The sequence below is a fragment of the Corvus kubaryi genome, unplaced genomic scaffold, assembly GCF_017639235.1.
Source record: "Corvus kubaryi isolate FWS band 111438036 unplaced genomic scaffold, C.kubaryi_AGA036_p1.0 138, whole genome shotgun sequence".
Lineage (NCBI taxonomy): Eukaryota > Metazoa > Chordata > Aves > Passeriformes > Corvidae > Corvus > Corvus kubaryi.
Window position 1 is genome coordinate 3,266,954 of NW_024580672.1, and position 25,806 is coordinate 3,292,759.

At 36.9% G+C, this 25,806-nt stretch overlaps 1 protein-coding gene across 1 annotated transcript in view; it reads right to left on the reverse strand.

The window, feature by feature from the left end:
• ADK (adenosine kinase) overlaps positions 1-25,806 on the reverse strand; it is a 263,888-nt gene that overhangs the window by 213,841 nt on the left and 24,241 nt on the right. Inside the window, exon 3 of the mRNA XM_042018632.1 lies at positions 24,167-24,220. Within this exon, the coding sequence (XP_041874566.1) occupies positions 24,167-24,220 (54 nt within the window). The remainder of the gene's footprint in view (positions 1-24,166; positions 24,221-25,806) is intronic.

The window sequence follows — 25,806 nt, forward strand, 5'->3', positions numbered from 1 at the left end:
TGAAGTACAAAATTTCAACCAAGGTGAATTAAAGCCAACAATTAAACCAATTTTAAATTTTATTCAAATCCTTAAAAATCTAGGCTTTTAAAAATATGTTCTTAACAGGTTATAATAAAAGTCACAGTCAAATAATAAATTCAAAACCAGAGTCTTAAGTTTTAATAAGTAGTTTGATATCACGGTGAACTCTAATTTGTTTGCTTGAACAGGGTCTTTTCCTAGCGAGTAGAAACAAAGCAGCTTTGAATCACAAACAATGCCCTGCAGTCAGTGAAACTCATGAGGTATTAATTTACAGTTTCATCTGTGATCAGTTAAACTGAATGTGAAATCTTAAACATCTTTTAAAAAAACACCACAAATAGCTCAATAAGATATTTTTTCAACAGTGCTTTAACAAAAACCATACATTATTAACTACTATTGTCAAAACAGAGCCAAATGCAAGTTGTGTTTAAAGCCTGCATTCTAGTAACAAAACAACAGTGAAATATGCTATCCTTCAATAAGATCTAAGAAGTTGATACAGAGGTAGCCAATTCAGTCTTCAAAAATCACTTCACTGACTTTTAACTCACACGATAATAACAATAAAAGCGAAAGTAATACCAAAAATTAAAAAACCCCAATTACCAGAAAGAGCTATGTGTATGTGCATATATATATAAAACCTACTGTATGTATGTGTGCATATATTTAGATCACAAGTCAAACACTTGGAAAAGAAAAAAGAATCATGTGTGAAAATTAGAACAGTTATACAGAAGACCAGAAATCAGTCTTCCAGGAAATTCTTCATTTCTGCTGTACAGGAACCTGTACACTTTTCATTCTCTCTCTTTTCATTCACATTCACATATCCCATCTTCCACAGTGCATGATGCTCTATGCACAAGGACATCCTGTCATTTCAGAATCACCTTCCATTTCAAATTGTGCTCCAAACAGTTGTACATAAAAAATAGTGTATGATCATATTGTCAAGACCACTGGCATGCAGATACCCACTTGTTATCAAGACTAAAGAATTTAAGACAATCGTACCACTGACAGCTACTGCCACCTTAGTGGAGAAGGCAATAACTACCTGTATAAATGTGGATGGACAGTTTTAATGTAAAACAAGGCAAATTACTTTAAATCACCTTCAGAGGTAATGAGTAGGCACATCCACACTAAAAATACTCCCAAAAGTAAACCCTTGTGTCTCATATACAACTATCACATTGTTATTGGAACGGATACTAACCATGTATTTATTAACTTAACTTGTAGAAAGAACAAGTATATCCACAAAATGAAAATTTAAGATATTGCCAGACAAAGACACATCCTGAACACACGAAGTATTTAATATTCAGAGAGGTTTCAAAGACCTTTTCTTACCACCTTTTTTCAGTTTTAGATCCTACAATAGAGAAATCAAACTTGGCTGGCAAAGATTATTAAGCTAAATCAAGTCTTAGTAAATTGAAGAGCTCTAAAAGGCTGACCCAAAAATCTCCTGGAAAAAATGAACTGAAGCTGCTGCTCATCTGAACACATGATTATTTTAATATGGTTTAAACTTTTAGGACAGGAATACAACAGCAATGGCAATGACAATCAAGGCATCACATACAAACCTCAAATTACGTTTTTAGAAGACAAATGACTGTATTTTCCCAAGCCCTTATTGCAAGCCATCTGGATTTAGGAATTTAATATATGCATGTTATCAGCAGAAATCTTGAACATGGACAAACCAAGAGTTTATTATAGCAAAAGAAAATAAGTCCTGGTCATGATTTTTTTTGTTCCTGAACAGGCAGAATCACAAAAAAGTATTTTTTCAAATCCCTTTCTCTGCAAACATGCAGGTTATCCATAACAGCAGGCCTGAGGATAGCAACCATTATCCATGTGTTCTTTTATTCCTGTTTTCGAGTAATGGTTTCCAAAATATTTTTCCCAACCTAATTGTCTTCCTGCTTTTTTCTCCAGCGAAGATACCTGAGAACTTATCATACTGTCCCCTGAGCCTCTGAGTAAGAAAATTTAACTTTATTTATTACTCAATTTAATTTCTACCTAGTATTTTATTTTATGAAATACCTGTTCAACTCCCTTATTTCCCTTCAACTGTTTCTGAGAGGCACAGAGGTTTTTAAGTGACCTCATCTGCAGACCTTGTTTTGTTGGCTGGGCTGTTGCTTCTATTTGGAAAAATTTTCTATTTGGTTAATGTCTTTATGAGGGAGCCCTTTCGGAAACCATATTAGCTCTGTGTGAACTCTTTACTTTTCAAGATAACTGCACCCTGCAACTCAAACTTTTAGAGAGTCTCCAGTTGGCAGATTTTAGTCATTCCTAGGCCCTGCACAAGGAGAGAGAAAAGAGAGTGTGCAGACTGCTCTTTGCACACATGTCTGTCTCACTGGTAAGGGGAGCAGATAGGTTAAACTTCTATGAAGAGTTATATATGGGTAAAGCCTTTAAAAGTCTGAGCAGAATTTACACATTTAATTTATAACTAATCATTTAAATAACATTAGAAGTGAGGCAACTGCCTGTATTAGATAATTAGGTATAACATTCAGAACAAGCACCATGATCTGCTTAAATCTATTACATTATCAGTGGTTTCAGCTACTAACAATAATCTGTTCACAAAGAACTAGTTTCAGTTAGACTTCCCTTAGGAAAAATTAAATCTTCTGCAACACATTATTGATAAGAAAGTATTTATGTACACTGTTTGGCCTAGTGACTTCCTTTATTTCTCCCTACATGAATGCACCAATTTTTTGGTTAATACAGTAAATCTGTTGTATTAAATCTGAACCTGATTAATGATGCACTGTATCAAGCTAAGTAGAATTCAATTAGTGTATAATTGATTAGTGTGTAATTGGAGCAGAGCTCTAGATTTACCAACATTAATTAGGATGGCTTATTACAGATAATTTATGTTATCATAATATAAAACAGAAAGTAGAAGTGCTTGGTTTATCCAGAAAGCTTAAGATCAGGTGGACATCCTCACAGATTAGAGAGCGTACAAACTAACGCCTGCAGAGTTCTTCAAGACACATAAATCATAACAAGCTAAGTCTTTTAAAGAAAGTTAAATTGCTGATTAACCTATTACCCTGGATTTCCTAAGCAATTAGACTGTTCATACTAATTTACTATAATAGACCATTCTAATAGAAGAGGGTACATCTACAAAACTGCTACAATTAAACATCAAATCCTTTCAGTCAGTACACAGTATTGCCAGACTGAGAACAGAAGGATGATTATTACTCTCAAAAATTAAAAACAAACCAAAACCTTCCCAAAAAAACCCAAAACACCTTTAAGGTTAAAGTGTACAAAGCATATGCATTTATTAAAGCAGCAGAGGGAAATAAGCAGAAACAACTCAGCTACCAGACCTCACCCCTATTTGCTTAAAACTCCATTGGATGGTAACTCCAGTCTAGACAGAGAGAAGAACTGCACATTCCCCTGAGTACACTGCCACAGTAATTATGTTCATTATCTTGCATGCTAACAACAAAGATATAATAATCTACCAGTGAATAATTCATACATTGTTAGGTCCCCCTATGATGTTCATTACTAATGGCACTACTCACAATGCAAGTTAGAATGCAATTTTTTTAAAGATGCATTTACTATATAAACAAAATCTTGAAGTAATTTTTACCTTCTTGGCCATTAACAAATTTAGCAACCAGTAGAAATACAAGGGTTTTAAAATAATTTTCACATGTACTTAAATGAATACCAAGCAAGAAAAGTGAAACAGCCAGTGAGCAAGTTCACAGATAAAAGTAAAAATAATACTTTAAGAGGTAAGACCTTAACACTTTTTATTGTAAGTTAACAACAAAAGAACAGTCAAAAAGCTGTAAGAACAGTCATTGGTCCTCTCCATCCCCTCTCCCAATGCTTGCTTCATTCACTACCAAAATTAAAACATCTTTCCACTATTTTTATCTAAATACTTGACATCTTTCTCAAAGAATCTTAAACAAACATCAAATTTAAGCACACACATTAACCTAACTGACCTACTTGCCTATTATAATCAATAATTACAGCGTTTGTTCATTATTGGGACTAAATTCAATCTCTATATCTACTATTTTGCCTCCCATTTTCACTTGCTTTATAAATTTCTTTCATTGTATCTGCTGAACTTTGCTTGGAAAAGTCAAAATAAGTGCCTCTTGATCTTTTTCAAAAACTGTTTCAGGTTTAGAACTGCCATAACTTGTCTGACAACCCACACATATTACTGAATCCCCTGAATCAATGTACTTAACTTCAATAACCTGAACACAATAAGGTACAAAATGCCCTTCTTCGAAGATTCCCCGCCCCAGCTGTCAAATTCTGTACTGGTCCCTCCTAAATATTTTTATAGGCTAACAGGTAATCTAATTATACACATTATTTACTCATGCAGCTTAGCACCAGTGCTGCTCTCTGCATATGCAAGGTGTTAAGACCATAGTGAAACTCAACAGGAATAACCACATTTGATCATAATGTTCTGATTTAGTTTTTTACACACTTATGAGAACTTTCAGCAAATCCATTCACACTGAACAATCAAAAAATCAGGTTTTTGTGTAAGATAATAATGAATTAGCCTATGTCAAAAACATGACTTTGGCAAAATCGAACACCAGAATGATGAAACTGATATGAAGCTAATTGAAAGCATGCGCATCACCAGTACCCTTCAGGATCAAGAAAATACTTAGCAGAAATAGTTGGTTCTCAGGCTCCCCTTGCACATTTCCACAACCATTAACAGAGGATGCCAGGTAGCCCAGCCCTAGGAAAACTCTGGCTTCAGTAAGGCACAGCACTAACTACGGCTTGAGCCCTCTGTAACAAAGGGCACCTTCTCAAACCCGGGTCTATGCTTGGCAGCATTAAGAATCTAAGACAAATAAGAGAAAGCTCAATACCAAGACATTCAAATTCAGTTGCACAAAAAAACATTTAAAGTTTAAGAGAACCCTGTGGATCAGAGGTCACAACTTACAGGCATGAATGAATGAATATGCTTGTCATTAATTAATTAATCCAAGGTAACAGAATTAACTGTCTCAAGTGGTTAAAATTTTTCTATAATATTAGAGTATTTGCCAAAGTCACCTACGTTTGGTAATCTGCTATTTAGGTTGCTTGAAGACTGCAAGTTTGTGCAATTTCACTGTGTTTGATTCAAACACAAACAGTGTATATTTCCACGTGGCCTAACTGCATTTGCTGCCTCCACAAACTACGCACAGGATTAACATCTTATTACCAGAATATTGCCACCAGGTGTAATGGTTTAGAAACAAAAAGAGAGTTCAAATTTTACTTTCACACACTTCCCCCAACTGTTGCTTCTTGGGGTAATTTCAGTATCTGACACCTTTTCAAACTTTCCAGTATACTTAACTTCCTAATTTTCCTAATCAACATCTTACGAATCTAACATGCTACCATATCATTCTCACTTATTACAACTGGAAAAGCCTTTTATTTTGAAGGTTTTATTAAACAGACGTAATGCTTGCCAACCACATCTTCAAAGCATACTAAAAAAGGAAAGAAATGCAATTGTTAAAAATGTGATGGTATGTGGAAACACAATTTAACAAGAACTATGGAAATATTCAGGTATGTTTGATTTTTAATAGGTTACAATGAAATTATTCCCTGAACAAACTGTGATAACCCTTTTATTTCTTCCCCAGCATTACTGTCACTCCGTTATCTACTTTATTATACAAGTACTCATGCTCCAGTTGGTCTCTAAATAAATCATCCTCATGTAAGTAAGAGAAACTAGTTCCATTCTTAAATTATGAAATTTAGATCAATTTTCTGGCACTTTAAATCAATGTAACTAATGGTCCAATTTCAAATCAATTTGATGCATGTAATTTACAATAAGCATGCACATCCTTCCTCTGAAAGGCTAACAAATGAATTTTACAACGACCACACCATGACTATGATAGGAATTCTAACAAGTTAAGAACACTCAGCTATAAAGTTTAAGAAAAAAACCCCAAACAAACCAACAAGACACATGCCTCTACCTCCCAACCTTTGAAATTTAACACACAGGCAGCACATAAAAGGTCAAAGTGCTGCTCTTCACCACAGTGATCCAAATGTACTGTCTGTACTATCAAGCTTCTCTCATCCACAGAAGTAGGTCATTTTCTTCATGCCTGGTCTACCGACAACTTGAGACACATTGGTACTTTTTCCAGAAGTTTAAGAATAGAACTGTTTTATCTCTCACTCACCAGTGATACAGTAACAATACTCACCAGAAGTTCCAGCTGATAACTCAAAATCTGGTAGACATACAAAAAACCCAAAACCATTACAGGCTGAGGAATAGTCATCAAAAAAACTCAAATCCTATACTTTAGAGAATCAGGCCTCAGTCTAGATGCTCAAGTCTAACTTCGAAACAGAAGTAACAAAACCAATCCCAAAGAAAGAGCTTAGTAGTCTGTCAGTTCAAGAAAACTGAAGATGATTTAACAGGCTTCAAAGCAAATAACAAGAAAATGAAATTTAAAAGTAAATCTCAGAGAGGACAGTAGATGCATCATCTAATAACTTCCTCCTCCCTTCTGTCAAAACTCACACCACTTTCTCGCATGTGTGTCAAGAGTCAGAGGGTGGCAACTCCTGAACAATGCTGCTTATTTCACTCACAACTTGGGTGGTACAAACACACAACTATTCCTTTTCTTTCTTTTGCTACTCCCAACAATTTTTTCCATGTTCTATTGCTATTTATCTGTGAATTTTCTTTTACCTAATTGACTTTTCAAGCAGCAATTACTCTAAGTATTGCAAATGAAATTAAAAATATAAATGATACCAAAAAATCCTGCAGTGATATTAAAGTCTCTATTAAAACAGTTTGTGCTAAGCCTAAATGTAGAACTTAACTTGAACTGTAAAAGAGGAACAACCAACTATTACTACTCCAGATCCAGCTCATGAAGGGCAAACTTTTAGTAAAATCCTAACTGTGTGAAAGCATCCCTAAGCTAACAAACAAGCATTTACAACAGCCAGTACACGCATTCCAGTCCAGTCTTGATTTCTGTCTTTCCTTTAAATACAAGGTTCGTGGTTATTCTTTTCCAAGAACAGTGTGAACTCTTCACCATGTTTTCACTTATTTATTCTTCAAATAAGATAAAAGCTTCCAATGCATTAAAAGCTATGAGCTCAGCAGCAGCAGCCCCACATTTGAAAGGTTTAACAATGCCAACATAAGCATGCAGATAGCTCGTGGACAGTAGTGCATTGCCGTACTAAGTCCTAGGTCTAAAACTCATTTCAAGCTCCGATATATGGAGCCATGTTGGAGCCAGACAATTAGCTGGCTTTAGGAATAGGCATGCACTGTACGAGCATTTCAGGGCAGCTGTCAGACTCTCTCTTGCCTGCTCTCAGAGCCCAACTTCACAGCAGCTGAGGCAGATAAGGCATGCTCCTGGAACATTCTTTCTTTTTTGTTTTGTCCAAAAAGAATTCAGTTTATATGATCACAGATCACTCTACAATGGGAAGTCAAGTGAAATAGGTGGGGACAGATGAAAAGTTCAATACAGAAGAAGAGGAAATCCAAACTAGACACTAACATCAAGATACCTACAGAACACTTTAGTTCAATCTATCCGGACAGCATCCAGATTAGCTAAAGGTCTTTTCCTCAAAGGATAATTCCCTGCTGTCTTTTCAGGATTACACATAACATCCATCTTCCTAACTGGTATTCCTATACATAATTCCAGTGAGTCAGCCTAATTAAGCATCCTTCATTTATGTATTAACACTGACTTAGATAACCTACAGTCTACTTAAACTAACAAACAAACAAAAGTGGCATTCCAGGTCTGATTTCCAGAGCTGTAGTAACCTATAGGTAGCATTATACATCAGAAAATCACAATACTTCCTCTCATCTCCCCAAAACAACTATAATCTCACCTTTCCACTGCAAAACACACAGAGGAGGTAAGGTTATAGCAGAGTATCTGCCCCCGAGGCATGGTACTTGGAGCACATGACTTCCACTGTATTAGCACCAGAAAGGATTAGGCTAACACTACTTTGCATCCTTGAAGACCAAGCCTATACTGCCTCATTCCAAACCCACATTTGCACATGAAAGAGCAGGAAGAATAAGCAAGTCCGAATGAATTATTCTTTTTGCTAAGAGGAATTGAAACATCAAGCACAATTTGGAAAGCAGTAAACATACACCTTGGCTAACAGAAATTTGCATATCAGCATATAATACACTAAATACACTAATTTTAGATTGTTTAGATACACATGTAATACTTGCAAACAATTCTTCAAGATAAACACCAGTTGAAGTCTGCACTTAATTCAATCAAATGTTCTTCATTAGGATCAAAGTTCATCCAATTCAACTAAGTTGTTTTAAATAACGCCAAGTACTCCGAGACAAGTCATGATGTAATATGAGAAATTTCCCTACTCTGTTCCCTCTCATTGCATCTTTGGGGGTTTAATGCAAAATTTAACATCTGCATATGCCCTCTCTCTCCTCAGTTTATTAAGGACTTAACAAGGAAAAATAATTTGTTTCGTAATTTTTGAGGTACTGCTTGCAGGATTTTCATTCCTTCATCCAACCAGCTTACCAATTTCAGCATGCTTCATCTTAGATCAGTTTGCATGCCTTAAACTTCCAGATTGGTTTGATCTTGGTTAGCTTCTCTTTTATATTAAAACCCACTCTCCAAAAGTCTGCATTTTCTCCCTATCAAGGCTGTTGTCAAGTCTGGGACAACATCTCTAATGCTGAAGTTTTTAAGACAGAGGAGGCAAGCTGTTCCTGGGAGAATTCCAAGATTTCCACTCTCCTCTTTTACTTGTGCATGTGTCTCCCCACAGTGAAAGACAGAGCTCCCCCAGACAGGACCAGCCACAGCACAACTAAAACACCACAACTCCAGCAATTCCTTCTTTCAGAAAGAATGGAACAACAAGGTAACAAATGAAAGCCATCTTACAGATTTAACACAACTGGTATATGGAGAACAGATGAAGAAAACCAGGATATATTACTCAAAAAAATTCAGAGGAGCAGTACAAAAGGCCAGTTGAATTTCACCCTCCTTAAAATGCACCTATTAATGATTCTTACAAGATCGAGTGTTTGAATGGTATCCCAAGACACAAGAGGTGACAGAGGGCACTAAGGTGTAACCCTGAGTTCTGACTGCTTTTACATAAGAGATCGGAAAAAAGAAAAAAAGAAATGATAGTTGGGAAAGTTGAAATAAATGGATAACTGAAAAAAAGTTGGTGAAGGGACTTCTAACAATCAGTGAAGATTCATGAATTTCCACTACAAAGATACTGAACCCTAAAACATGAGGCCTGGACAGAAGTTATCTTTAAAGAATTGTCTTTATTTATCAAATGAAGTTGGATGCTGTCAAACAATATCTGTTTTACAAAATCTATCATGACTACTGTACATTATAAATTTTAAAAAAGACATATGTCACTACTACATCTCGGTTGTTGAACACCCTATCTATATTCACAGTCACACTGACTAAAACATGAGTTTGTGATGTGTTACTTCATTACACTCAGAAAATGAATCTCTAGTAATAAAAATTTAAGTGAGACAGACCTATGACACACTGAACATGAGAACTCCATGTGAGAATGTACCTAGGATTTCATACTCCTTGAAAAAAGGGATCATTGTGCTTCATTATTTCATACAGAAGCTGGACAGCATAGCAGCAGTCGCACAATAGAACATAATGACTCTTCCACATGCAGACCAAATAATCAAGAAAAAACCTGAAAAACTGAAGTGTATCTGGAATCACACACCTAGCTACAGTGATTCAGAAATTTCATTCCAGTTAATGACACTTTTTTGTACGGCCTGGTCATTTCTGAGCCTAGAGTAAAACAAGTAGAATTTGATAAGACCTAGAGAGGTGAATAATGCCAGCTTTTTTCCCCACTGTTAAGTGACATATTATTTTATAGTGACCCTACAAAAAAAAAGTGAAATAAAGCACGATCAATGAAATCATAAAATACATTAAACAAATTTCATTAATACCTCACAGAGACATGACACTGTCCAATAAACATCCACAGAAGACTTCAGACTCAATTAAAAGAACACAGATTTCTGCAGGTATTTGATCTTGCAGATGATCTCAGTTTGTCCCAGGAAGAGTGATACAAAGAAGAATGCAAAGGTAATTTTCTCATTTTTTCTTTCTGAAACACATCATCTTCAGGTACTCAAGAGATGAAGAAAAAAATATGTCACACTAAAAGGAGTTGTCCAACTTACAGTGCTGTGTACGTGGAATAAGATTGTCACTGACCAAGATCTTCACTTACTTTTAAGCGGTTTAGGTCCTTTTCAATGCTAAGCAATTTTTTAAAGCTTCAGCCAAGCGGAAATTAAAAACAAAACAAAACAGGATCCATTTGCTTGTATCAAGTGGGAAGAGTTACATATTCCATTAAAGTACTTAAACATAACAAAGGGGATTTTCAACTAGAATTAGATCTCTTCTTAACCCTCAATGCAAGAGAAATGGGTCCATTAATTCATAATCCTTTTAGATAATGTCCTAGACATATTTAGTCTAATACTTTGCATGTCTTTTCAACTTCTACCACCTGAAACATCTATACATAGATCACCTGCTTCAAGTAAGTACAACCTTCAGCCCAACAGACACTCCAAGTATAAGATCGATACCTGTGTCGATACCACTTATCACTGTCATAAAAAACTTTCATATGAAGCTCCAAAATATGAAGCTCCAAAGCTGGTCAACTTCCTCTAAACTCCTGCGCTTCAGCTTCCAGCAGCGATTCCTTGCATCTTCTCTTGCACCCCTCCTGGCCCCAAGCGTCTTCATTTAGACCCAACAGTACTACACCATGTCCCTAAGCCTCTGAATTTTCTCCCAGACTTCTCTCAGAAATAGCCTGTCAACACTTCAAGCCAGCTCCTCACAGTCTAATTCCATTCTGCCTTATCCCAACCCTGTTCTTGATCGGAGCTCCAGGAAGAGAACTGTCTTCTCTCAGAGAATTCAAGATACATAGCATTACTTCCTATGACTACACACTTACTGTTACCTCAAAAGTTTAAGGTGAGATTGCCTATGTCTGTACTAGATAGGGCTAACATCTACAACAGCAAGTAAAATAAACACAGTAAGAGATGATGTGTTGAGACAGAAAGGAGAAAAATTAACATTAATCATATGAAAAAATTGCACCAGAAGAAGAAGACTGAAATCTATGCCTGTTAAAACAGAGACTTTGGAACAGGTTTTCTGACAACAAAAAGAAATTTAAAAAAAGAAAAAAGAAAAAAAAAAGCTAGCTACTCTCATATCCAGGATGGGTGTAGCATAAACAAACTAAGGTCTTTCAGCTGCAGATGGAGCAAGCAAACAGCTTCTGATTTCAGCAAGTAATAAGCATATCCAAGAAATAGACTCTTAATATACCTGCTGAAGGTAAAACTGCTTCTAATAAAGAAGCCCGGTTTCTTAACAATGCATATTCTGTATTTGCTATACCAACAGCCTTACTTCTCTGTCATGTTCTTGAAGTCCCTTCACAGTACCTTGTCACCCTCATTCTTCTCCCCACCTCCTCCAACCCAGCTGCTCGGTCGGTGAAAAGGAAGGACCCACTGATTTCTGGTTCCCTGCATTATGGTTGACTGGGTAGTGCCCATAGGCTGTTCCAGTCCAGCAGGCATGATCCTGCTGGGGAAAAAAGGTCTGTGTTTCACCCCCCTTTCCCTACATGCAACTCTCTTTATCAAGCCACTAACTTGCTTGAGACCTTTGGTAACTTCTTATCCTACACATTTTCTTTTCCCTGTCAAATATGGTTCCGATATTGCCCACTGAGCTTAAGAGTTATTAGAAGACAGACACAGAATACCTCAATTGGTAAAAGAGACAGGCAATAAATAGACAAGATGGAGTCTTTGCAAATCTCATAATTTCTTCTGAAGTCAGGACTGACAACAGCAATAGTTTTCTTAGGTTCCAGGGACTTTCCTCCTCTTCCTCTCCTCTCCCAGGCCTCTTAAAAAAATTTACTCCAATTGCTCCAGACAGATCAAAATATGTGAATGAAAATGGAAGGGAAAGAGAGAGCAAGCACAAAAAATAATTTTTAAGCCAGCTTAAAAGAAAATTGAAGTATGTTTTCAATTGTTCATAGGACGTTCAAAGATGAATTTCAAAAATTTCTAAAGCCATTTTAACACTCAAATCTCTAGCTTATCATACTGCAATCTTTAAAAGAAGGCACACCTTTTCAAGTAGTTATTTACTTCTCGAAATGCAAATTTGTAAGAAGAATTCATTTTCTCCTCCCGCAAAAAAACATGAAGGGCTTTCAAAAGCTGATTTACCTTCTCATTTATACAAGGTAATGCAGTATATTTGCATAAAACAGTCAAAACTTTTTTTTTTGTAATGTAATAGGTAGCTAACTATGTAACCCCTGCCGTTTTAAAAGACAGTCCCCTCGTTAGGAAACCGTTCAAAGTGACAATTTCAGTAACTCAGCATCTCTTTCTGGATAATTAGATGTATTATGAATATGCAGATTTCATACAGCTGATTGGCTCAAATGTACCCCATTCCTCAAGAACATCACATTCCCTACAAACAACTGTATTAGCAAAGGCAGGCTGTCATCCAAACTTGTACTAAACATTCATCTGTAAAGCTCAAATACAGATCACACCAGATAGAATTACCTTTGCCCAGCCTTCGTGAAGGTACAGGTGGATGACTATTTTACTACTGGTACTGTGACCTGTATACATAGGACTTTCTCACAGCAGATCTTTACAAAACCTTTCTGGAGGACAGGGGTGGAGGTTTCATGCCATCCACAATATCACAGAAGGTAAGTTAAATAACATAACAATAGCACCATCCAGTGGCAATCTCTTCCCTTTAAGATATTCATCACTCATAACACTTAGGGTGAACCCACTGAAGCAACTGTAAAACAGGTAAGTAGGGTGCTTCCACTTCTAATCATAGTTTTTTGAGCAGCCAGCACCCCGAAAGTATAGGAATCTTGGTAGGAAATGCGGTACTAGCAAGGAGCTTGAGAAAAGCAACCGCACACACCAATAACTGGGGGGGAAGAATACTGAACAAAGTAACAAAAATAAGACTGTGCAACTTGTAAATACTGCAACATCTGTAATTCAAGTTTATTCTGATACTGAAACCTTCTAACATATTCACGCAAAGTTGAAAATACTTTCACCTGAACTAGGCTGCTTCTTATTGATTTTTAGGCAGAAAATTATTCAGTGTCTTCTCAGTATATACTTTAAAATTAAAGACCCAAACAGAAAGACAACCCTGGCCCTTCCCACCAAAAAATACATTCCAACAACTGTACCCTGTATATTTTACACCTGCTTGTTCCTCCCTCTAGTTTTTTAATTCATATTAATTTAAGTTTTTTGCTTAATTTCTATTTGCTCATTTGATGTCCTATTTCCTCAGAAAAACAAGTAATTAGTATTTTCAGGTACCAGAGTGGTGATCTTCACTCATAGCAAGCACCTGTGGCAGAGCCAAAGAAATCCTGTAAGACATAAAAGGGCAAAAAGGCTGTTGTACAATAATTGCCAACTGCAATAGCCAGAACAACAGAAACAGAGGAAGAAAGTACTGGTTTCTGAAAGACATTTGCAGGGTGTTTTTCTCAGAGTAGACAGAAAATAAACAGTCACGAAGTTTAATAGTTCAGTGTCCAACCCTTGACACAGGCACATCCTTCCAGCTTAGGAAGGATTCCCACAAAATATATCAACCAGTAACACATGTATTTGGACAATTACAATGGCATGATTTCCCCTTCATTGTGAAGTGGTATATTCAGACACTGCAAAGTTTTAACAAAGCTGCTGTTTGTTCCTAAACATTCTCATAGCTGCTGCTGGAATTCTAACCCAAAATTATTTTCTTAGAATTCAAGAAATCTGTGCAGGACTGTGTCAACAGATGGGAATGGCAGGCTTATTCATTGATGCATACAGACTGATCTATCTCTGTTGCTGAGTGCTAGAAATATTAGCTCAAGAGATCGCCTACTTTAGAAAAGTTCTTTAAGTTAGTTCAGAAGTTTTCACCAAATTTTTAAGATAACTTGTTACTACAGCTTAAAAGCACTGTGTTAACTACTGGAGTTGCACAGCCTCTTCAATTCAATATTCAATTTCAACTTAAAGCACCCAACATATTTTTGCACTAATACTGAATTTCCCAAAATATTTTTTTCCCATATAGTGGAAGACTGTGATTCTGCTTTCCTATATTTGATAGTCCAATTTTGGACCTGCACACATCCCACTGACATAAATCTAGGACAAGCAAGATAGGAGAACATGTATGTATTCAGGTCTTTTTACACATATATTAGAAATAAGTAATTGAAATTAATTACTACCATTATCCACTGTCTTTAGCTCTCTTGTTAATCCCCTCAAAACCAGAACCAGTGACATCAGTTAAAGAGACAGGCCAGGACTGACATACTGGGTGCAGGGTGGTTCAGATGCTTAACTGGAACAGGGAGCTTACGTCCATCACCTCCCACACACCCCTGCACTCGCCTGTGTAAGGTCTGTGTGTTTCAGCTGCTCAGCAGAGGCACTGGCATCTGCAGCTGCAACTGCACCAGCTGACTCATGTGACCAGAAGGTACCACTGAATCCCTTGCAGCAGCTGCACTCCATCTGTGATCACTGGTTTGGGGACAGAAGCTGCAGTGTGTGTCAGTTGCTGTTTCCACTTCTTGTAAACAAGGTCATCTGATCATACAGTCAGAGCAGCACCAGGGCAGGAGACCCCTTTCAGAATAAGCAGATGGCTCCATCGTTCAGGCACACAGCTTCTGAACGTGCAGCAAGTTTCGCATGCAGTTTAGAGCCGGCTACATTCCCTGTTTGCTTTGGCCACAAATCCATAAAATTACAATCTTATCTGGTACAAAACTTCAAGAACTAATCAATTCAGATGTCTGAGAAACGATTACATGATACAATGATTACAGAGCTATATAAGTATGTAGATCAGAAGATATTTCCTGGCAAGTCTTCAATGTTATTCATGAGCAGTAGGAAAGCAAAATGTACTTCTCTCCCTGCAAATGCAAAACTGCACATCCACACTGGACACATAGACTGCTAAGCAGGGGCTTCCAGATCTCCTGATTAAATCAGATGGTCAACTTTAGGTGACCTCTTCCATCACACTACTAAAATGGTTTAAGTCTCAGTATTTTCCTCACACTACAGGCTACTCTGTCTGCTCTATGCTTTTGCCTGTAGGGGTGCATGGGTGCATAGATGCACAGAACCTTACCCTAACAAAAATACATGTACATGTTCTCTTTGCACACAGCTTTGTCCTGCACTGTCCTGGCTTCCCCACTTAGAACCACTGCCCTTTTTCCCCATCACAATTCCTACGCATTCTGTAATCCAACCAACTCCCTCTTCACTGTTAAAGGCAATAGTTCTCTGTTCCACCTGCAAGCAAACTTTTCAGTGGGAATGAAGCAGCACACCATTACAAATTATACAGTAAGATTGCACTGCCTCCACATGACATCTTACTATTTCCAAAGACCCTTAGAGGAGGCTAGATAAATATCTGCCAGGAATGACAGAGATGCATCTCTGGCTGGATTGGGGGATTGAAACTAAATGATCTCTTGAGGTCTCTTTCTACAGTTCTATGAAAGGAAAGGCAATTAATGGGCAACTACTAAATTATTTTCACACAAGCCATTTAATCTGCTCTGATAGATGACCACCTTTAAAACAGCAGAATTCACTGTTCTGAGCACTAATTGGTACTCTTCGGGCTAGGCTTAACTCAGAAAAGACTGAACTGGCAATAGAGACTTATCTATTCTTTCAGTTGCTAACAAACGGTACAGCTTATTTTATGTTTTATTTGTGGTGCTTACATCTCTAAACGAGGATACTTTTAGAGCCAAATTAAGTGAAGAGAGTGATACTGTATTCACTGCTTTGGAAATGGAATATCTGATGTGATTCTGCCATTTTTATAATAGGGTAACAAGTAGGCATCAGTGGAAATTCTCTGACAAGTCAATTCTAAAGAGTTTCACTAAAAAATCACTTTAAATGAGAGAACTGAAGTCCCAGCACAGGAAAAATATATATCATGTTATTCATTGCACACAAATGTCAGAACAACAGGACTAAGCTACAACAAAGCTCATTACCTGAGTATTTAGGAAAAATGCTGGCATTATATCCTGACTATGTCTCTCATGGAATTATGAAAAAACAATACACAATGAATAATACTTTATTAATTTAAACAGAGCAGGCAAACACAAGTTTGCCAACAAGAAATACATTCTATTCTTAGAATCCTAAGAGTTCACAAAAGCCTGAAGCTATTCAAGAATCAAATGAAATGTGTCTCCATTTTAAAATTCAGTTATAGTGTATCCTCTGTTACAGTAATTTTTTTTCATTAAGAAACACAGTAAGAGAATGGAATAAAAATCCCATGTTAAATTCTCACTCTTTATTTTGGAACATGCAGCTCTTGCAGTGTAACTTGCAGCTTGAAGTTAAATAATTACTCTGACAGCTCAAAACCATCCCACAGCAATCTTTAATACATTCTCTTTCTAAGAGATACTAAGACAATGTATCTTCTAGGCTATTAAAATGTCCAATTACTGATTTCTAAATTTTAGAAAAATTGCAGGTTTAGTGCTACATAGCATAACACAAAAATTAATACTCACGAGACAGACTTTGTCCAATTCTAAACTGTGTACTTCTGTGCAATAAAGACGCAGAAACCTTAGCTTCCTTAGCTAAAAAGCAGCAATCCCAGGAGATTTTGCATGCTCTGCAGCACAAGACTGCATCTTATTCTCAGTATGCACCCCATTCTCAATTGGAAAGAAACCACTATAGTTACAGAAATATGCAGCAGTATGGAAAAAAAAAATCATTCTGCATATTCAAAACTCAGTCTTCAAATACATCGGAGGTTGCACACAGTCCTGTCACGACTGCATTAACACCACACTTCGTCAACACCAGGAGTCAGTGAAGTTGAAACATTAGCACCATTTTTTAATGTGTTGAAAATATAAGAAAAGTGCCAACAGAAGTGGTGAGGGAAGTCCCCTTCTTCCGGACAATAATTTCTTACTGAATGCCCAAACTGCATTTACTAGAAACAGACCCCAGGAGGACAGGAGGGCGCAGCCCTCCTGTGCTGTCCGTGAAGCCCTTGCTATGAACGCTGGGGGAGTGGCAAGCTGAAGTGCTGTACAGGAGTTCAGATCACTTGAACCTTCCGAGTCCAAGAGCTCAGTTCAGGGCTGTGGGTTCTCTGCTCACTCTGTGCAGGAGGGTGAGCTCAGAACAGGCAGCAAAAGGAAAAATGTTATTTCCTTGCTTTAAAGCATGTGAAGTACACACCGAGTAACAGTAATCGCTGTCAGGAATATTATCAGGAAGAAAAACAAGAGTAATCCCCCTGATTAGCTCTCTACACAGAAGAGCCAAAGAGGTGATCCATGCCAGTCCGACTATTCCTGCAGAAATTGTCAAAGCGCAAGAAATCATTATGAGAGATCAATTTAACCTAATAACCTGTACTACGAGAGCTCCTGTAAGCGATGAAATTTGAGCTGGAATTACCATTTGGAATATTACAAAACATCTTTCCCTTAAAGGATCTTTTGATCTCTCTTCTGTACCACTTACAATATGGCTGTGGTAATCAAAGCAGATGACACAAGAAAACTTCTGTTGAAAGTCAGAGAGGAAAAATTTATATATGAGTTTAAGAGCAAGACTACAGAAGAACAATGAATCTGACACTAAAAACTTTTAAGCAAATACAGTTTTGATCCTTTAGCAGCTGTTTTTAGACTTCATATGCCACATAAAATATTTTGGATTCTCCATTGGTTTTAATATCCATTCTTCCCTTTCCCCTCCAGCACTCCTTCCCACTACCATGGAAGTGCTGTATCACACAACAGCCTCAGATACGCATCTCAGGCTACAAACCCAAGCTCCCCAGAAGAACATGAGCCTTGTTCTTAACTGCCAATCTTCTGTTACCAGAAGTTTTCTTCTCTTTTACATCAAATAAGCACTGTGCCATACCAGAATGAATTGATACTGATTTCCAGGAGCTGTTTAACAATAGACACTATTCTAATAGAGCCTTTAAAGCTACATAACAAAGTTGGGCTTTAATATACTATACACACAAAGGAACATGAACAGAGACAGGAGACTCAATTGAAACACTGTACTGATACATAAGCACAATTTTAAAATACTGATGCAACCTGCTAACCACCCTGTACAAGTATTGTGCAGTTTACTTATTTAACATCTCCAACAGCAGGATGCAAAATAAAATTATACACTACAAGTAACACTTGAAATTTTTGATTTTAAATTTAAGCAGATGTAAAGACTGCTCCATGAAAGAAGGTAGAAGTATTTCTGCTATAACTTAGAACCTTAACTTCTAGAAATTTTATGGAGGATTGCCTGTTACCAAGAATTCCATTAGTTGATTTCTATACTGCTAATTTGGATTGGTGCTGTAATTCAAAATAATTGCTTGAAGGGTGGACATGCAGAAAAATGAAGGAAAAAATACAGAGGGAGGAATCTTTAATAGAAATTCTGTAGCTAACCATAAATCATTCTTTCTGTCCATCTGACTCAAGCTTTTATGTGTACATATATATATATATATATATATATATATATATATCACACAGAGGTGATAAAACAATTCTAGAGAAATCAAACTGCAATTTAAAGTAGTTTCTACAGAGGGAGCCAACACCTCAAGGAACTGGATTAAGAAAACATTCCAGATCAGCACAGAGTTCTTCCCAACCATCAAGCCCATTCACTACATTTACAAGTTTTTCAGATATCCTCAGCAAATCACCCAGATTCTTACTCTACAGAATTCCCAAGCATTTAATGCAAGTTTAATTAAAGAAGTGCTTAATTACATGTCATGGAACAAGCAGTGTCAATATACAATAGAATTTTACTTGCTTTGGGAGAAGGTGGCAATTTAAGAGACTGGTCATTCTAAGTTACTATCTAGTCATTAAAATTGAAGTTTAAGAGTTTTCCTTTGCAGCAATTCTAAAAATATTTGATTTTGTAAAAAGGAATATCAATTCCACAGTAGAGACTTTTACTGAAGTTTTCAGACAAGACTCTACACCAAGAAACAGGTCAATATGATACCTGATCTAAAAAAAAAGAGAAGGAAATCTAAAATAAAGTTGTGTAAAGATGACAGCTGGCAAGTTTCTTCATGAATCTGGGCACCTTGTTATAACTGCCATAACAGTTTTCCACATTAATTCATTGCCAAATCATATTTCATAATATATTAATCCACTCAAATGTAATTAAAAGTGAGGTATATTATATCAAGTAACTCAACAGCTGTGACAGGTTCATGTATCACCTCATCCATACAAATCACCTATACTGTCAGCATATGTTGAGAAGGCCAACAAAAGATTTAAAGCTTGGTATTTCTGATATTTTACTCTCTCTTCCCCCCGCTTCCACAAACAATTTTCTACCCTCTTTTTTAGGTTTAGGGGGGAAGAAGATGGATAAAAAACCAAAGGTATTTTAGAGAGACTTAACACCAACAGGACAAATCCTAAACCCAACACATAAGGAAGGATTTCTGCGAGCGTTACCGAAGATAAACTGCCCCCTCTAGTGGCACAGAACCCTCGGCTGTTTCCAAAAGCATTAGGGTGGGCAGCAGCATCCCTTTGGTGACCCCAGAATTCATGTCTGTCTCCCTGCAAGCTGAACTATCAATGACACACGGTTGCACAGTAATTGTGCTTGAGGTCGAGTCCCTCAGCTTTTGTACTGAAGTACTGTGATACACAGTGACTAACATGGGGTAACCCCCTCACCCCCAAACACAAGGAAAAGCCTCTACAACTTTCCTGTGACGTGCTTCAATCCCTTTGACATCCTCTAGCTCTCTAACATACATAGACTACTTCTAAATCCCTACTGTAGATTCTTCTCTTTTCAAAGCTTCACAGGCCCTGTGTAATCCCAAAACATCCCTACTATGACTCCAAGATTGACCCTTCCACTTAAAATATCTATTTATATTGCCTAAGCAAAACCAGAAAATACACACGCACCACCTCCTGCCAGATGTTACAGGTAAATCTAAACTCCGTCAGTCACCAAAATAGCTGTCCTCAAATTTAAGAGTCCCCCTCTCCCTTGTGAAAAATAGCGAGTATGCAGGTAAGAACGAAATACCTAAATGAATCCCTCTCAGCTAACTTGCAGCAGAGCAACACATGTACTCTCCCTTCTGACCAGCACATCAAAAACTGACTGAAGAGAAAGCAAGCTCATATCTACCTTCTTCCTCTTCCTCACTTCATGGCCCTGATCTCTGTAAAAAGAAAGCTTATGAAATCAGAAATACAATGCAGATGCCACATTTCTTACTCTCTCCTTCAACTAATTTTCAGACGTGTCCCATCACGGCCGGAACTGCTGAAAAAAAAGCAGTTTATAAAACTGTACAATGAGCAAGCAGTCAGTCAAAGCTGCACTAAAACAAGTGTTCTGAAGCATTGCTTACAGACTCAGTGGTACTACTGAACTCCAAATAATATTTTTAAAACTCACAATGACTATATTTTAGTCCCCTATTCATACAAGCTAGTCAAGCTACCAGAATTTTGCTAACAGCCCCTAGTTTAGTAAAACTAAATATTTTAGTTTTAAAATTTTAGTAAAATATTAGTAAGAAACTCCCAACTCCTCTGTCAACACTTACTCTACACAGTGAAGATGGACTCTGTATTAAAGCATTCCTACTTCAATATCAAGACAACTTAAATCACACCACACCATTTGCTGCAGCTACCTTAAACGTATTCTCCTAAAAAAATTTTGATGGGGAACCATAGTAAAAAAAAAAAAAAAAAAATCAGCCTAGGCAACAGCATACACAAATCTATACTTGGCTAATATGACCTTTGGTTAAAGCCATTCAGTCCAATTCTGAGAATTAAAAATAGAAACAACTCTTGTAAAAGGACCATACAAAAGGTCAGGAAAAAGATTCCCATTTTTCTCAGAGTTTATATTTTTTTTTATTGTTCTCAGAAGGAGAAGAAATATATGCAACATTAAGGCCTCACCAACCTTACTATGTCCGAGTTTCCCTAGCAGTCCTGCAGAACTTGAAGGAGTTGAAGGGGATTGGTTGGGTTAGGGAAGGTGGGGAAACATCTGCAGGACATCCCTTGACCCACAAATGCATGGTTCCCTTGCAAAACACCCACGCAAACTGAAGACACTCCTGTTCCCCCATCTTTGTTATTCCCGCTGCAGAACAGCAGACTCACCACTGAAAACAAGTATGTTAATTGATGTTCATTGCTCATCTGATTCCCTACAACAGGGGCATGGCTTGGTTTGATCACCACTTCAGTTGGTGATCTTCTAACTAATCTGCTAATTCTACATGGAAACAGGTTGAGCTGTGGGACAGTACCCTCCACCCTTCATGAGCTACATTCAGAAGCCAGTTGGGGCCGGGAAGGGGGTAGATATTTCCAGCTGAGTTCTGAAAACAGTGCATATATGCACAAACTTAACAGCTTTAGTGCTTATAAATTCCTGTTAGATAAAAGAAGTGTACAAAAAATGAAAAGACAAATTTAGAAGGCTGCTACAGTCAAAGTGAATTGAAAGCAGGAAAAAAATAATTGTGATCTTTCATACTTTAGCTCTTAAAATAGAAGTTAAGCACGATGCCATGCCTGTAAACCAATGCCAGTCTTAGAGCTGTACTTATCTCTCTAGATAACTAAGACTCAAGGACTAAACATCAAGCCAAGTCAGGGTAACAGGCTCAGTTACCTTTGGAGATAAGGCATTCATTAGTGAACAAAATTTATATTTTTATTAACAACAACTACAGAAGTGATCTCTGAGAAACTGAAGGACAGCTGACAGTCAGATAAATCACCTTGATATTACTAGATGAAGAATGCCCAAAAAGGTCTTCTTTACTACTAGGGAAGACAATATAAAAGCTGCTGACATTTTAAAGACTGAAAGATTAATTACTTTAAGTAGGAGGATTTTGGCACTGAATAGTAATATGTGCAGACTAACTTTGTATTTGACTCAAAAACATTAGGACAATATCAAGACAATACCTTAATTATAAGGGCACTGTACCTAAGAATAAGTTTATAACCAAACCAGCAACAATTACCCTAGTGGTAAGTTGTCTTGCTCATTTCCTAGAACTGGCATTTCTTTTAAATATGGAAGTCGAGTTAAACATCAGAGAAGTTTAATTAAGTATCTAACAACTCATCTGTAAGTTAAATTAGAAAATTTAGCTTGAAGGACTGAAAGTGCTCCAAAGTTCAACAATGTGCAATCTGTTGTGTTCACATGGTCCAAGAAGAAGAGTACATAGTATTAGAAAAGTTCCAAAGGTCTCTCCTGAAAACAACGTGACACTGACCTACAGGAGTTTTTCCCTGGTCAAGTATCCAGTGACATTCAAGATGACAAGATCAATGGCAAAAGCATGTTCAACCTCTATCATTACACCCAACAACATATAAATCATCTCAGGAGCTAATGCAGTGTGTACCACAAAACACCAAAGAAGGGTTTCTGTTACAGCTAATTCATGTAAATCTTGAGTTTTATTGAATTTTCTGTACTGAACAAAATTTAATAAAGAACTAGTTTAATAAAATTAGTTCAACCCTCCATTTAGGAAGTGACTATGCTGTAAACATACCAATAACAAACACGCAATTAACTAATATACAATATACCTAAAATAAAAAGCTGAAAGAGCATTTAACTACTTCAAATGAAATATCTCACATCAAATGGTTTAATAAGTATCTATTGAGCAAATAAAGCTTGTGTACTCAGTACAACTTGTACTGTCCAAAATACAGACCTGTATGTGATTTAACTTGTGTTTCACCTCTCAGCATGCTAATACTTTAAACACTTCTAGCTTATAGAATCCAAAATGGGTTAATCATAGTTACGCTGTCCATAAGTGTTCTATCATTAGAGAGTGTGGTCTGCATAAAACCAATCTCATCTACTCTTCAAAGGCAACTGCTGTTGCGTGTCTTTTGCCTGGAGCTCAAGCAGTTTTAATGTCACAGGTACATTACCATGATGTACTAATTTAGGTTAAATGTCTTTTTCCATTCTCTGAAAGAATATGGGACACTCGGTTAGTAATTCTATCACTAAGGCTTTTAGAAAAAAATCTTTTCCAGAGGAATTAAATCCTTGTTACCAGAATACATTTTTACTGCTTGAAATCTGTGACCTTACTGAGAAACATCCGAACTTTTAACATGGGAAAACCTGACAGCTGCAGATATTAATTCATCTGAAACAGGTACATTATCTTACATGAGGATAAACTGTATAAGTCTTTTGGATATATCATTAAATAATGCAAAGTAATGCTAATGTAATAATGGAAACAGACAATTATGTGCAAGAGCCTGAAGTTTAAAATAGTAAGAAAAAAACCCAGTGTTTGTCTTCTATCTAAGCATGCAGATGAACACAAATGGGACCAAAATCCCCACTATCTCTACCCTGAAAGTAAGAAATGTGAAAGTAATGCCACAAATCTGTATCTAATTTAGAAATTAACATGGGCATTTAGGATGAACATTTAAATGGGGTATTTAAATTGCATTAGTACTAAGAGCAGTTAATAAAAGAATTTTTAAACGAAATTAATGAAAAGATTTTTAAATCTCTTTTTTCAACAATTAATTTTCAAACAAACTTTGCAATTTACAGCAGACAATACTAAAGAGCAAAAGCTAACATTTTTGCTTCAGGTATTTAACAATAAGATATGTATATACATTTAAAAGTATATAGGGAACATGCATGTATATCACCATAAAAAAAGCTTACAGTTCTTTGTGCTTCTCCTCTGCCAAAATCTGGTCATTTGGCTTCAGACCATACCTTGGAAAGAAAAAGAAAAAACACAAAGCAGTTACTCACACGAGAATATAGCCATAAAATGTAGTTCTACAGCTTCAAATTAATAAACTATGCATTTGTTGATTCAGATACCTCAGGTATTGCAAAGACACCCACAAAGCTTTCTAAAAGATTATTACACGTTTCTCAAAGTAAATTTAACATCACACAAAATTTTGCTTTATATCATGGCTTCAAACTCTACTGGATACTTTGGCTGACTATCTACCAGAAATCACTGCACTTCATACCATGAACTATACATAGATCTTACCATTTGAATCTGACAAAACACGAAAGTGAGGATTACAGACAATAGAAACACTAAATGTGGCCCTAGTGTTTCTCCCTGTACCAAATAAAACTATTAAAATAAACACCAAAATAATTCTGAAGAAGAAAATATACTTTAACAACAGGCTATTTAGGAAAATTTCTGCAGTCCATACAAGCAACTTCTGATAAAACTAAGTGCTTGAGAGAAAGCAACTTTCTTCGCTAGCTTAACCTAATAGTTAATTTAACGGAATAGGTTGCCAACACTGCCTGATCAGAGGGAAAAAAGAGTGCAGTCTCTGCCAGGACAGCCTACTGCTAGCCATGCTGCAGCCTGCACTGTCACTCACTTTGGAAAACCTTTACAGAGTGACCTCACTTTTGTTCTGCCTCAGAGCAAAATCTTCTGACATCTCAAAATATTCCATTATTGCTATAGTATTCTCTGGGGTTTGGGTTTTTTCTCTTGGATTTGGTGGGTTGCTTGGTTGATAAGACAGTCATTCATAATGTAAGCAGCTAAAAGTCAAGTGTCCATTGAACAACTCTGCTAACAGCTATCTGCTCCCACTGCAGAAGGTTCCCACTGTCCCTTTGCCCTGTGGTTTTGTTCCTTGCTCCAGACAACTGCAAAACACAAAATATTCCTCCTGAGGAAAGATTCTGGTCACCAACAACTACACTCAAGCTACCTTGCAAAATGATTTTTGTTTATAATAAACAGGCAAAATACCCTTTTTCTATTCCTTACAGCATTTTCTGATGATACACTCTGAATAAAATGCAAGCACCGATGCCGGACACATTCTCAAGCTCACTAGTGCTCACTACATTCAGATGTACAAGACACTGAGTGGCTGATTTTTCTTGTTTACAAATGCAGAGACTGCCCCAGGTTATTTGCTACAGTATCATGCTGACTTGAATCCATTTATCCACTTTGCGGCCAAAGCCCTGGTGCAGACACTCCTAATCAGGATACAGTGGAGTTCATCCATGATCTCCTTCCAAGTGCAGGGCTCACATTTGACTCAGGGTAAGCAGACTGTACTGTACAGATTCAGGTCACTTGTTTTAATTGCCCAGTCTTCTTTGTGCTTTACCATCCTGTCAGTCTTTACGACAAATTTTAACTGCTATGATCTTACAGTTACTTTCAACTTAATGTTTTCAGAAATCAACAGTATCAGGCTCTTTTTCTTTAATGAAAAAGGGTCTAGCCCAATACCAGTCTCTTCATAATGCTGCTACACCTCCCTGATATCTTCATGTGTCTTGTCTTACTAAGCATT